The sequence below is a fragment of the Colobus angolensis genome, unplaced genomic scaffold (assembly GCF_000951035.1).
Source record: "Colobus angolensis palliatus isolate OR3802 unplaced genomic scaffold, Cang.pa_1.0 Scaffold54, whole genome shotgun sequence".
In the NCBI taxonomy this organism is placed as follows: domain Eukaryota; kingdom Metazoa; phylum Chordata; class Mammalia; order Primates; family Cercopithecidae; genus Colobus; species Colobus angolensis.
Genome location: NW_012118932.1, coordinates 4,405,243 through 4,420,626, shown reverse-complemented (window position 1 = coordinate 4,420,626; position 15,384 = coordinate 4,405,243). Strand labels below are relative to the sequence as shown.

At 36.3% G+C, this 15,384-nt stretch overlaps 1 protein-coding gene across 9 annotated transcripts in view; it reads left to right on the top strand.

The window, feature by feature from the left end:
* Window positions 1–15,384, top strand: part of OPA1 (optic atrophy 1 (autosomal dominant)) — a 96,777-nt gene that overhangs the window by 51,341 nt on the left and 30,052 nt on the right. For all 9 annotated transcript variants that reach the window (XM_011961224.1, XM_011961220.1, XM_011961223.1 and 6 more), the window contains 8 exons: window positions 2,187–2,352; window positions 4,335–4,487; window positions 6,418–6,526; window positions 7,009–7,088; window positions 10,163–10,303; window positions 12,228–12,344; window positions 13,651–13,744; window positions 14,488–14,598. In XM_011961224.1, coding sequence (XP_011816614.1) covers window positions 2,187–2,352; window positions 4,335–4,487; window positions 6,418–6,526; window positions 7,009–7,088; window positions 10,163–10,303; window positions 12,228–12,344; window positions 13,651–13,744; window positions 14,488–14,598 — 971 coding nt within the window. The remainder of the gene's footprint in view (window positions 1–2,186; window positions 2,353–4,334; window positions 4,488–6,417; window positions 6,527–7,008; window positions 7,089–10,162; window positions 10,304–12,227; window positions 12,345–13,650; window positions 13,745–14,487; window positions 14,599–15,384) is intronic.

The following is a 15,384-nucleotide window of genomic DNA, read 5'->3' as shown; positions in this document are numbered from 1 at the left end:
ATAGGAAAAGAGAATGAGAGTGTAAAATGGTTTGTCATGGAACCGGGTATTGGGAGCACAACAGAAATTGTCGTGATGGAGGGGAGCAGTGGGAGCTTGGCGCTGAAAGGCAGGAGAGGCTGGGCAAGGAGAATTGATAACAGCTGCCTCCGTGGATGTCAAAGCAGCAACCTCCCTTGAGAAAGTTGCCTTTAGCTTCTCGGGATTTGGTAGTCAGGATTTTAAAAAGGGTGTCAGGGATATGGATTCCTGGCCCAGAGACTCCAGGGAAAAATAACAGGCTATGTCTCTTCTGAAGCAGGATGAGACAAAAGCCCTGGAGGTCAGAGGCTGGATCCTGGTCTTCAGTTCAACTTTCAGTTATCTTCTTGAGATTGTGTTTAAAGTGGTATCTGAAGGGGAGGTCCTGAGAGGCTGCTTTTCTTCATCTTGCTCCTTACACTCTCCCACTCTCTGTCATTAACTCAGTGACTAAATTGTCTTTGTTCTTTTGGGCCCCAGTTGTATATCGTCCTCAGAGTCTGTTTTCTTTACTGGTTGTAACTGAGAAGTGACCTGAAAGTTAGCAATAGGAAACCAGGATCTGTGTTCATTGATTCAGTAGACTTAATTTTACACAAAATGTTTAGTAAATAGTCTTGGAGGGTAGAAGATGTTGACTCGCCTCACCAGAGGAGTTCAGCTGGGCTTTTGGACAGCAGGATATTTCTGCTACCCTGAGATTTGTGTCTATATCCTAAAGGGTTGAGGTTACTCTTAAGAAGGATCCTCTGATAAGTAGAGTTTTTTTTTTTTAATGTATATTGTTGTATTCTATTATAGTATAAGTTTGTTACCCAAATAAATATTTTCTTGAGAGTTCAAATTAAAATAGTTGTATTTTTTTATTGGTCACCCATGTTCTTTTAAGATGTCTTTCATGGCAGAATTTTCAACATGATTATGCATCTTTTACATTGTTACCTTAATCATGAATGAATTACTGAAAGATTTTATCCAACAGCATTCTATAACATCTCTATGCTGTGATCTGATAAGTTGTCATATTTATACCAAGAAGTTTTCAGTCTCGGACTCTCCCATAAACACATGAAGTATGTGTTAATACTAGGCAGATAAATGTGCATGAAAAGATGCTCAAAATTATTAGTCATTAGAGAAATACAACGTAAAACCACAATGACCACTATAAACTTACAAAAATGGCTAAAATTATAAATGACAGACTATACCAAGTGATGGCAAGGATGGAGAGGACCTAGGACTCTCATTCTCTGCTAATGGAAATGTAAAATGCAGCAAACATTTTGGAAAAAAACATTAAACATGTAATTACCATATGATCCAAACATTCCACTCTTAGGTATTTACCTAAGAGGAATGAAAGCATATGTGCATAAGAAGGACTTGTACTAGAATTCTCATAGCAGCTTTATTTGTAATAGCCAAAAGCTGGAAACAGGCTAAGTGTCTATTTACACAAGAATAGATAAACACATTCATGCAACATAATACTACACAGAAATAAAAAGAAGTGAAATATTGCTAGATGCAGTGGCTCACACTTATAATCTCAACACTTTGGGAGGCCAAGGCAAGAGGATTGCTTGAGCCCAGGAGTTCAAGACCAGCATCAGCAACATAGTGAGACCCCCATCTCTACAAAATTTTAAAAAATTAGCCAGGCATAACGACGTCTTCCTGTAGTACCAGCTACTCGGGAGGATAAGGTGGGAGGATGGCTTGAGCCCAGGAGTTTGAGGCTGCAGTGAGCCCTGATTGTGCCACTGCGCTCTAGCCTGGGCAACTAAGCAAGACCCTGTCTCAAAAAAAAATGTGAAATATTAATACATAAAACAGCATGATGAACCTCAAAATAATTACGCTGAGTGGAAGAAGAAAGGCAAAAAAAGAGTATATGCCACATGATTGCATTTATATAAATTTCTAGAAAATACAAACTAATCGCAGTGACAGAAAGCAGTTCCAGTGGTTACAACTTTTGAGGATGATGGATGCGTTCATTATCTTGACTGCTGCAATTTACAGGTATATATACACATGTGAAAACTTCTCAAAACTTTAAATATGTACAGTTTATTGTAAGTTAATGGTACTTCAGTCAAGCTGTTTTTAAAAACAATATTATATTTAGATTTGGTGTTTTTAATACTTTTGTATTTCAGGGAGGAAATCCTTCAGCAGTCTTTGTGGGAAAGAGTATCAACTCATGTGATTGAAAACATCTACCTTCCAGCTGCACAGACCATGAATTCAGGCACTTTTAATACCACAGTGGACATCAAGCTTAAACAGTGGACTGATAAGCAACTCCCTAATAAAGCAGTAGAGGTTAGGATATAATTTAATTAAATGGGTAAGAAGCATTATCTGAAGGGAGTAGGAGCTGTGAATTTTAGACTTTACTCCCATCACAGCCTCTTTCTTTCTTTTGGGTCCTTATATCTCATTTTTCTTTACTCCTCATCTCTGTGTTGGGACTAACCTTGATGTTGCTACCAGTTACTACCGTTATAAAAATTTACTAATTGTTATGGTGTTGGCCTGAGGGTATTGGTACTTCTTCCAAAGACAATATTTAACAAGCAAATTTTGCTTGAATGCGAAATATTTGCTTGAATATTTGCTTGAATGTGAAATATTTTGAACATTTCATCTGAGCTCAGTTCTACTTAAATTATCATTTTCTTAGTTAGGATCCTGACAGAAGATTAAACTAGGAATTATTTAAAAAAAAAAAAAAACGTACCTTAAAGAATCTGTTTCTGCTACCATGTCTCTTGGCTTTATCACTTAATAGCTGTATGGTCCTTTGCCTAGTTGCTTAACTTTCCTATGTGTTTTTTCATCAATAAAATGGTGACAGTAATATTGCCTACCTCACAGGGTTGTTGTAAGAATTAAATAAGTAATTGTATGTAAAGTACTTAGACAATGCCCAACCCATGATAACTGCTCAGGAAATGGACCTGCTGTTGTTATGATCATCATCATCTGAATTGATCCGTCATGTACATCACCGCATAAACAGTGATTGTTGAAGCTAAGAGTCTGTGTCCTGTGCTTCTGTGTGAGGTTGCTCACAAAATTGAAGTCAATGTTAAAAGTAATTTTGTTTTTCATACCTGTCCTAAAGGCAGTGTCAGTTTCTCATTATTCAGATGTGATTTCACCCCTTTCCTATCTTGCTCCAGTCTTGACTCCCTTACCTCTGTTCTCAATTTCTTCAAGCCTGTTTCTAAACTCTAGCAGCCTCCCTGCCTAAGTTGCACATTGCTGAGCCCTGGCAGTTCTTGACACATTTACCCCTGAAGAAATTAGAGAGCGGCTGCTCCCCCTTCACTAGTTCTCATTACTGGCACTAACATTTTTTCTGGGCCATGTCCTGTGATAGGATATTTTCACATCCTAAGGTTCAAGCAGTGGAAGTGGTTATAAAAGCATCAATTTTTCTTTCCACTGCTGCTTTCTGTCCCTCAGCATTAGGTGTGATGGAAAGAATGTAGATCTGGTGAGAAGGTCAGGAAACATGGATCTTAATACTCACTTCACCACTCACTCCGTATTTTTGGACAGTCACTTTTCTTTATGTTTAAAATGAGAGAGGGCTAAAAGTCAGCATTAAAAAGCCCACTTAGTTGTAAGTAGATTGTGTTCTTCATTGATTTTGTTCTTCATTATTTTTGACACTGTGCTCTTCCTTTCACTTTTCAGATCATTAGGAGTTAGCTATGATACAAAGCTGAATACTCTTCAGCTATGTTTGAAAGTGTTGGCGCATTGCTTCATATCTTTGCTTAAAGACAAAGATACGAAGATGACTGAATCATTAAGACATTTTGAACTTTTTGCAATGTGAAAGAAGCAGGCAAACTCATGTCTTAGAGGTTGAAATAAATAAGTGAACTAACTTGGGTGGCAGGCTTAGAATACATACCTTATCTTGAAGAGACAGCCCTGTTCAGCTACAGCAGGTGGTGTCATGTAGGAATATGGGTATACCCTTCTCAGTTAGTTGAAGAGAAGCTGTCAGCGCAGACTTTTAAACGAAATCTCTCAATTTTGAATATTGGCAAGCAGTTTTAAAAATGTGAACCACTATGCATGTCTAGCAAAGCATATCAGGAAGCCATATCTGTCGCCGGCAAGCCGTGTGAGACCTCTACATCACTGGCCTTTTAATGTAGTTTCACATACATTTTCTGAGAAGCTGATTTATTTATCACATCTGGTTTGAGCTCATGTGTTATTTTTCATGTTAAACATTAAAGTACATAGTAATAATACACCTTTTTGCTTTCAAATAATTCTAGGTTGCTTGGGAGACCCTACAAGAAGAATTTTCCCGCTTCATGACAGAACCCAAAGGGAAAGAGCATGATGACATATTTGATAAACTTAAAGAGGCCGTTAAGGAAGAAAGTATTAAACGACACAAGTGGAATGACTTTGCGGAGGACAGCTTGGTATGTTGTTTGTCTACTGGGGTATCAGCCTCATATTTTTATATAACTTCTCAAATTGGTTCTTTTTCATAGGAGACTTTTTATATGACTAAATTACTTTCTGAATTAAAAATAATGAAGTAAAGAAACAGATTTATGATCTGTAGTCTGCCCTTTAATATTTCCCTGCCCTTCTAAAATCACCCGTTGCTGTTTCTTTCTTGGCTATCATTTCAGAAAAAAGTAAAACTTTGCAGTAAACGACTCTGATAAACTTCTACAAATGTCATCTATTCGCCATTTTATGGGCCTGTCTGTAGATAACTGATTCTAATTTTACCCTCTGTGGTAATGAAAGGAACTAAATGCATTGGTTTTCAGTGGACTTATAAAATGTTAGACGCCTAAAATCATACCACCAGCTACCATGTATTGAAGCTCATTATGTGCCAGAAGCTCTGTAAGCATTATTTGATTTAATTCTTAACTAGTCCTATTATTGTCATTGACAGAGCTGGGATTCAAGCCCCTCTCTAATGGCAAAGCCTGGTTCCTGACACCACATGATAAATCTTCTGTTATGTGGAATACTCTCACTACCAAAATCAAATCTGTTAAGTGCCTGCTCTGCTCAGAGAGTTACTAGAGGTGTTGTTGAATTACAGGATTGAGCGATTTTCTGGGAAAATGCAGAGCTGGTTGTGATTAGCTGGTTGTAATTATAATTTTGTTTTAAAGAAATGTTTGTCTTTATGGCTGGGCGTGGTGGGTCATGCCTGTAATCCCAGCACTTTGGGAGGCTGAGGCGGGCGGATCACCTGAGGTGGGGAGTTCGAGACCAGCCTGACCGACATGGTGAAACCCTGTCTCTACTAAAAATGGAAAATTAGCCAGGCATGGTGGTACATGCCTGTGATCCCAGCTACTTGGGAGGCTGAGGTAGGAGAATTGCTTGAACCCTGGAAGGGGAGGTTGCAGTGAGCCAAGATCGTGCCATTGCACTCCAGCCTGGGCAACAAGAGGGAAACTCCCATCTCAAAAAAACAAAGAAAACCGTATTTATTCTTGTTAAATGCCTTATTAAGACTGGCTTACTGAGAAAATAGTTTCATTTTTATTCATCCAAAAGTTATAAAATTTGGAAGCCAATTTTCTTTTTTTTTTTGAGACGGAGTCTTGCTCTGTCGCCCAGGCTGGAGTGCAGTGGCGCGATCTCGGCTCACTACAAGCTCCGCCTCCCGGGTTCACGCCATTCTCCTACCTCAGCCTCCCGAGTAGCTGGGACTACAGGCGCACGCCATCTCGCCCGGCTAGTTTTTTGTATTTTTAGTAGAGACGGGGTTTCACCATGTAGACCAGGATGGTCTCGATCTCCTGACCTCGTGATCCACCCGTCTCGGCCTCCCAAAGTGCTGGGATTACAGGCTTGAGCCACCGCGCCCGGCCAGAAGCCAATTTTCAACTGTAATAAATAACTTTCATGATTTTATAGACCTTTTAAGTATCTACCTTATTACTTTCTTCATTGCTGTTAACACTGGGAATAATGGTTATTAATTTTTTTCTCCTCATTTTTGAAAAGGCTAACATATAGGTCATATGGCAAAAAGGAGAGTTGAACATGATCTGAATTATTAAGCCCTGAATTTTAGGTTTCTAGATGTTGCATTTCATGTAGTTATATTTGTAATATTTTGTACAAGGTAAATGTGTAATATTACCCGTGCATCTCATATGGTTAGCTTATTTAATTTGGGCCAGGAGAGAATCTCCACTCTATATTTTTTAGATAGCAAGCTAACAAATAAGCAGGCAAGTAAAAGGAGCTTATGCATTTTTGTGGGAAGGATATATTTTTATGCTGGTTTATATACATGGTGATTTTTCCGTATTTACTAAGCTGTGATGAGATGTAAAAGAAGTTAGCATTTTCTTTTCTTGTTATTTTCAGAGGGTTATTCAACACAATGCTTTGGAAGACCGATCCATATCTGATAAACAGCAGTGGGACGCAGCTATTTATTTTATGGAAGAGGCTCTGCAGGCTCGTCTCAAGGATAGTAAGTAGAGGCGCAGCTTATTGAGTTCTGAGTTCACAGTGGTGAAGGAGTTATCCAACTTTAGTGAACATTTGTAAAAATATATTTAACATTTAAAAGTCTTTGTCGTTAATACTATAGTTGAATGTTATTTGTGGAATTTTTTTTTAGTCAACTGCTTTGTAGCTACGAAAACAAATGGACACATGATACTTATATGTACTTATATTCTATAAAGCTATAATGCAGGATGTTTTAGTGTGTTCGCTATTGTACTTATAGGAATTTTATAAGCAATTATACTTTTATGTATCATAAACTCATGTATAATTAAACTCTTACACATGTGCCATATCAGTCATGTGGGCTTTTTCCTTTATTTCAACTGCCTTCATATTGATATAGCACTTGGAAATAGTTAAGAAAGCAAGACCATTATTAGTTATAATTTGTGTACAGGTAAGTGATAAAATTGTTGATAAGTTAATTTTTTTTTTTTCTAGCTGAAAATGCAATTGAAAACATGGTGGGTCCAGACTGGAAAAAGAGGTGGTTATACTGGAAAAATCGGACCCAAGAACAGGTGAAATAAACTCATCTCTAGTCTTATGATGATACAATTGTGTTCATTTTCATTCAGGCATGAAAATATAACCTTTGTATGGCTCTAGACCAGTCTCAGGAATTTTCAATGTTTTATATCATCCTTTCTAAAATATAATGAATCTTTAGAATAAAGAATAAACTACATAAGAAAGTTTTTTTTAAGTGAAGTAGCCATGTTGTTAAAAGACAAGGGATGAAACATGCCCCTTTTGTGGTTGATTACTTTGTTCATTTCAATTCCCTGTTTGAGGTAAAAAGGAAGATTCAAGTTATGAACAGGCCAGGCACAGTGGCTCATTCCTGTAATCACAACCCTTTGGGAGGCCAAGTTAGAGGAATCGCTTGAGTTCAGGAGTTCGAGACCAGCCTGGGCAACATAGCAAGACCTCTTCTTTATTAAAAGTCAAAAAAAATTAGCCAGGTGTGATGGCACATACCTGTTATCCCAGCTACTAGTGAGGCTGAGGTGGGAAGGATTGCTTAAGCCTGGGAGGTCGAAGCTGCAGGGAAAAAAACTTGTGAATAGAAAAAAATGATAAGGTTTTCAGAGGACGTACAGTGAATATGCTTGAGGGGGGAAAGATACAAATTTTCTTGCCTTATTTTATTATCTTATCTATATCTATCATTAAAGTCCCTACCTCTCACCTCCACCCCTGTTCATTCCTTTCTGATTCTTATAGCTTCTTTTCCTATCTGGTATTCAGTCTTATATCACTGTCTTATTCCTTGTTCATTCCTTAAATGAAAGAATCTAAATAGAACATAGAATCTAACTACATAAATTAATGAAATAATGAAGATGAAAAAGATTTAGCATCCAATCCACTTTCTTTTCTTGTTTGCTTTGTTCCTTGAATTCATTTAGAGAAAGGAGATCAAGGAATGGAAAAATAGAGGAGAAAGAGAGAATGAAAATTGACCAAATGAGGTGTCCCTATTTCTCTATTTTATATTTTCATTTTCATTTTCAACACAGAGTTAATTGTATAATCTATATCCTATTTTTCCCTAGTTTCCCACATTTCTTGTTTCATAAGTTCTCTATCAGACGTGAGTCTCAACTTCCTCAAAATAATGAAGAGACAGTCTTCTTTTTCTTTGTGTTTTATTATTATTATTATTATTATTTTGGTAATGACTTTTGTGAAAAATGAGCCATTAAGAGACTGAAGTGAAGCTGAAGAAGTGGACAGTTAGTGATTGGGTCATGCATGTGTTCAGGGTGCATTGGTTATCTCTGCTCTACAGATGGGCTGAGAGAAGGAGATCTGTCAGAAAAGAATTTCTAGGGATCCATCCAAGGTTTCTGACTTTGATAGAGGAAGATGCATTGATTAGAAAGAGCTGCTGTAAGGGAGATAAACTGCAAAAGAAAAATGGTGTCTGGCCTTCAAGACTTAGTGATATTAGGCCTAAAGTCTCTAGAATAATTGATGGCACTCCTCAGCAACTGACTGGTGGTTAATGTGCTTTGGCCAGACACTCTCTGAAAGAAATGATTCCTGCTAGTAAGTTATTTTTGTCAGGAACTTAAACCCACAGGGGAATCCCTTCAAGAGAAACAAAGGAATTCACTTTAAAGTCAGTGCAAAGGGTCTGTAAACCTAGAAGAGGAATCTGGAAAGAAACCCTTTAGAGAAGAGCCTTCTCCCCCACGGGATTTCAGGGCAGCATATGTGAGACCCAGGCTGACTGTAGAACAGAGGCCATAATTTGGAATATAGAAGGGAGGGGCATCTCAATCACCTAGGGAGGTTGTTTATATATATTGTTTTGTTTTTTCCTTCAAAAGCTAGCCTCATGTCAGACTCAGTGAGTCCAGCTCTCCTTCTCTGTCCTTTCTCCCTCCCACTCCCAGTTGAAAACAAGTGTTTTCAGCCTCACACCTGGAGGTCACAGGGAGAGACAGAGATTCTAGAAGAGGTTGAGAATATCCCTAGGTCTCACATTGTGAGTTTACATAGCTGTAGTGACAGTCAAGTGGTGATGGATGGAAAGGGGGAAGTAAAACACGAGGCAGGATGAGCTTGGGAACACCATTACCAGCGATTTTCTTTCCATCTCAGACTGAATAGTACATGTTTAAGCAAACAGTGAACTTTCTCTTTATCAAATGCTCTTTTTTCTAAAGTGTTAGTTTTCAGAGAGTATTAATTAGTAGTTCCATTTACAAGCTAATTGTTTGCATGTATGTGTTAATCTTGTCTAACTACTCAGATTTCATAGCTGTGATAGAGTTTGGGGCAAAAATAAAACCACTCGGTTTCATAGCTGTGGTAGATTTTCTATTGTAGTAATTTATTTAGGGTAATGATTGAATTTAAAGCTAGTTTCTTCTATCATACAATTTTGAGTGGAGGTTTGAAAAATGACAAGATTCATTTAACACAGTATAAGAATCTTGTTATCAAACATAACTAGTGTATGTACATTTTCCTCCTTTGGTAAAGAGATTATGAATAATTACAGAAAAGAGACTGGAAGTGAATTTAAGAAGGATAGATACCTCATAGAAGCAGTCTGAAGTACCATTTTTTATGAAAAGGCTTTTTAAAAATCAAACTATGCATTTTATATTTATTGGAAAAGAGACATATCAACAGGTTAAATCCTTACAGTGATCTCGTTCTTAAGTGTAGTTCTTAGATATGAGGCATTTTAGAACGTCAACTCTTCCCATGCATTCAGGGTGCTTTTTCCTAGATTCAAATTATACCCTACGGTCAAGAAAGAAAGAAAAATACATAGTAAGATTCCTGGTGCTATAACTTCCACAGCAAAAACATTTCAGCAAAAGTAAACACATAACAAGTATGGCTAATCCCTGGGTTTTTTCACCTGCTCAGAAGGCAAATTGTTCTGCATTCATAGGCTATTTACCATATTCATAAGCCAGGGTGCTGTGTTCTTTCTTGTGTTTTTTTCTTGTTTGTTGTGATTAAGCTTGTGATATCTTTTATGCAATAGTAATATATTTATTAAAATTGAGACTTTCAAGTGCCAAATTATGAACCATCTAAACACAGTCCTTTTTTAAACATTTTAAAGTGTGTTCACAATGAAACCAAGAATGAATTGGAGAAGATGTTGAAATGTAATGAGGAGCACCCAGCTTATCTTGCAAGTGATGAAATAACCACAGTCCGGAAGAACCTTGAATCCCGAGGAGTAGAAGTAGATCCAAGCTTGGTAATAAATACTGCTGAAAAGCAGAAATCCGCTTCCTTAATATTTGTTTCTTGCAGTAAATGTTACTACAAGTGTTAGTTAGATATTTAAGTGCTTAATTTGACTTTTGTCATGTGTACATTCGCTGACAGTAAAAGCTTAGTCATTTTGTTTGCGTGAAGAGAAGGAATTTTGTTCTCAGTATTGCTTTTTTAAGGGTAATGCTTTAATTTGTAAATGGGGAAATTTACTTTGGCAAGTTCAATGGTCAACAGTCAGTTCTTGCAGAATGGGATGAAGCCGACCCAGACCTTTGCCCCACATCACATTGTTTCAGATTGCAAAATAGAATTTCTGTTTAAAAATGGCATATGTTTAAAAATATATATGTGTTTTTGTGTATAGTTTACAGTCAAATGTAACTCAGTTAGATGTGAGTGGATTCAGAAAAAATATAAATTTTTTTTTAAATTAGATATGACCATTGAGTTCTAGCTCCATTTTCCTCTTTTGTTAGTGTGAGAATAAAAATAGTCTACACTTTAGGCTACTTTTTGCTTACCTTCATGATACTTTTTGAAGACGAATTTTAAAAAATACTTTTGGGCCTACGTTTTTTAAAAACTACATTCTCTACTGCTTAGTTAAGATGTAAGGAATTCAAAAGCTCATTATTATATTAGCTTAAGTGAACACAATTAGAAAAATAAGTCTAGTAGGGAAATCAATCATTAACAAATTGCAAAGCCACACAAACTCTTTTAAAGATTATATGCTATTTGTGTTTCTGTACTTGAGGGATGAGTATACTTATGTTAAATTCCATCGGAGGTCAGAACAAGTAAAAAAATAAAAATAAAATTGGTAAAACTCAAAGCAGTTATACATCTAGCATTATTTATAAATTGAAAATGAGATTGAAACTGATTATTACATGAGATATTTTTGTTGAATATAGATTTAATTTTTATTCTTGTTGGTCCCAGTTCTCGTTAACAATAAGTTTTATTCAGTTTGACACTTTTAAACGTTATGTGGCACGTTAGTGAATACAGTAAGAGGGATTTTCTCTTCAGAGTGATATAGAAGAGATGTTACGTGATTTTTTTTTTTTTTAAGTTTTTGCTCATGTCTTAGGCATGAATTGATTGTATGTCTTAATTAGTTTCTAAGACCAAGAAAACCTCAGGTTTTTTAAGTGACAGTTTGTTCAGTGCACTTTGCAAAGCTATAATATAAAATAAGTAGCAAAGTACCACAAGAATACTGCATGGACTAGATGTCAGGACATGTGAATGCTAGTGTATTTCCATTATATTAGCTAATAATATGTCCTTTAATAATTGATACCACTTTTCTGACCTCACTTTTCTTATCTGTCTAATGCGGTTGATGTTTCTTCTTGTTAACATTATTGCTGTTTTGCTCAAAGAAGGACAGAAGGTATTAAAGAATATTGAACACTCGGATTATCTAGCAGTAAAGTGGTAGGGATCATATTGGTCTGGTAGCACTGAAATTTGATAAACAGAAAGGAAATGTTGAGTTGATAGACATGATCTGAGACCGTGTTCTTAGTCCTAACTCTTCTTAGATAAGGCTTTCATCCTCTTTTTGCATTGGTTTCCTCACCTCTAACTAGGGGAAGATAATACCTACCCTATCTGCTCCACAAGATGATTATTTGATTATGATAACAGCATTTGTTTAAATCGTTGCTAATTTTTAAGTGCATAAACTGGTAATGGGTCAGAGTAGTAGTAGATCTCATCTTTGTCTTAAAAAAAGTAAGTGAATAAAAAAATTTGAATAACTATGTAAAGAATAACCTTGCTTTTACTTTTAATTAACTTTTTTGGTAAATAAATTTTTTGAACAACTTCTCAGTATGATTGATCAACATGAATAGTATACAGTAACTCTTTGTTTTCTTTTCTCATTTTAGATTAAGGATACTTGGCATCAAGTTTATAGAAGACATTTTTTAAAAACAGCTCTAAACCATTGTAACCTTTGTCGAAGAGGTTTTTATTACTACCAGAGGCATTTTGTAGATTCTGAGGTAGGGTTTCCAAAAGCAAAGAGAAATATTTTTAAGCAATAGTTGTTAAAGTATGCTTAAAAGTACACTTTAGCTTAAGCATTAATTTTACATCCTTTGATCATCTGGGGAAAAAAAGTATGTATAATTTATAAAGAATCATCTAACTCTTATCTTTTCAAAGATACTTGCCACTTTGTTAGTAACTACATCTTACGTGCGTATTATCCCCAATGCTTATAAGAATGTGTGAATCTAAATAGTAAAAAAAAGTGTGAATATAAATAGTAAAAAAATAAAGTAACAGGAAATAGTCTCTTATAATTCCCTGACCTATAAGGATTTGAGTTAATATTTTTATGTATTTCTTTTCAACTTTTTCTATACACAGGGAGAGAGAGAAAGAGAGGGAAAGAGAAAGTGTGTGTGTATCTGTGTGTGTGTAACATAACCACCCATTTGCATAATGGAAATCATACTGCAAAACAATTTTTATCATGCTTTTTTCAGGTGTCATAATTATTTCTCCATATCACTAAATCTTGTTTAATCATGAAGTTCTTGTATTAGAATGATTCATAATATAAAGTAACCCCTAGGTGGCAGCAGGCTGATATATTTTGAGCATTTTCTTACAGGCAAAAATGCTTTCAAATATCCTTTTGAAAAAGCTCAGTTCATCAACAATCTTATTTAATTGAGACCTCTGAGATGCTGTTCTTTCGTTTCCAGTAGATGAAAATAAATTCGTATTTAAATGCACCTAATTAAAAGTGGCAAGTTTTTTTGCATAATTTTAATTGTGGAGGAAACTGCTTTCTATAGAAACTTCTGTAGAAAGAAGAAACTTCTATAGAAACTGCCTTCTATAGAAAAAGCTTCTTTTTAAATGCATCAATCTATTTTCATACACAGCTGAATTTTAAAAATGACTTGAGTGCAGACTCAAAGAGAAGGGGTTAACCTAAGGACATATTTAAGATAAATATGGTTAACTGAAACGAAATATAAATGGAGAGTATATGCTATGAATTTCAACTTACATACAATGTAATGGAATTGTCTACTACTCAAGCTTATTTGCTTTGTCATTAGAATTGAAACAAAGCTATCTAGGTGTCAGACATATAGAAGCCAAATTATGTAAAATTTCATGGCTTCATACAGAAAGGATTCTGTAGCTTAGATCTACAGTATATGCATGAGGTAAATCTGGGTACTTTTGAAGCTTAGGACATATGTACTCGTTCTAGTAGTTGTATGTGTCTACGATTATAGTTTTCATTTTAACTTTGCATCTGGTAATCTTAGTTACTTAATATTTCAGTTGGAATGCAATGATGTGGTCTTGTTTTGGCGTATACAGCGCATGCTTGCTATCACCGCAAATACTTTAAGGCAACAACTTACAAACACTGAAGGTAAGCCACATAGGGACTGCAGTCTCATTTTGACATTAAAAAATAATAGTGGTGATATCCATATTTAATATAAGGATGCCAAAATACTTCCCTAAAATAGATTTATTAGAAAAACTGGCCAGGTGTAGTAGCTCATGCCTGTAATCCCAGCACATTGAGAGGCCGAGGCAGGAGAACCGCTTGAGGCCTGGAGTTTGAGACCAGCCTGGGCAGCATTGCGAGACTCTGTTGCTACCAAACAATAAAATAACTTAGCCGGGCATGGTGGCACACATCTGTAGTCCTAGCTATTTGGGAGGATCACTTGAGCCCTAGGATTTTGAGGCTCCAGTGAGCTGTGATCATGCCACTGCACTGTAGCCTAGGTGACAGAGTAAGACCTTGTCTCTTTAAAAAAAAAAAAAGAAAAAAAAAAACAAAAAGAAATTATTATTTGCTTTTAAAATAAATCATAATTGGAAAAGATGGGCTATAAAACATACCAGGAGCTTGTTTTCATTGCATGAAACTCTTTTGGGAATTGACTCCTAGTTATCACTTAGTTTTTTGGGAAATCTGCGCTTCCATTAGAGTATATAGCTTGAGAATATGACATTCGCTGAGACTCTATGACTGTGAAAAGCATTAACTTAGCAATAGTTCTAACATGATAAAAATTTACTCTCCATATATAGGTTGATTTTATCATCTTTATTCATTTATAAAAACGATGCTCCTCAGGTTTTTTAACTTTCTTTAAACAGTTAGGCGATTAGAGAAAAATGTTAAAGAGGTATTGGAAGATTTTGCTGAAGACAGTGAGAAGAAGATTAAATTGCTTACTGGTAAACGTGTTCAACTGGCGGAAGACCTCAGTAAGTAGTTCTTCCTGCCCTCTACCTTACTACCTTTCCACCTTTCCGATTTCCATTTGTTTGTTGATCCGTTTAATCTCGAGCTTACAGAAAAGGTACAAAGAATTGGGCTGGGCGCGGTGGCTCACGCCTGTAATCCCAGCACTTTGGGAGGCCGAGGCGGGCGGAAAACAAGGTCAGGAGATCGAGACCATCCTGGCTAACACGGTGAAACCCCATCTCTACTAAAAATACAAAAAAATTAGCCAGGTGTGGTGGTGGGTGCCTGTAGTCCCAGCTACTCAGGAGGCTGAGGCAGGAGAATGGCATCAGCCTGGGAGGCGGAGCTTGCAGTGAGTGGAGATCCTGCCTGGAAGTGCACTCCAGCCTGGAAGAAAGAGTGAGACTGTCTCAAAAAAAAAAACTTTGTTACAATGAATTTTTTTCTTCTCCAAACTATTTGAGAGTAAGTTGCTGACCTTAAGTCCTATCACTTCCAAGTAGGTTCGTGTATAGTTCTTAGAAACCGATTTTTACACAGCAACCAAACACTGATAAATTACAATATCTAATTCTCAGACCCCTTTCAAGTTTCACCCATTCTCCAGTATTATCCTTCCATATAACAAGATGTCCCAGGCTCAATACTGACCCAGCTTCCTTCTTATGAAGAACTGTGTTTAGAAATAGAGACCTAGACATTATATATGCTCACTGTTATTAGAATATCACTGTTCCCTGATTTCTCAGTGGAAAGAGCTAGGAAATAAGTGTTGTGTATGTTTGTGTGTGTGCAGGTGAATATAC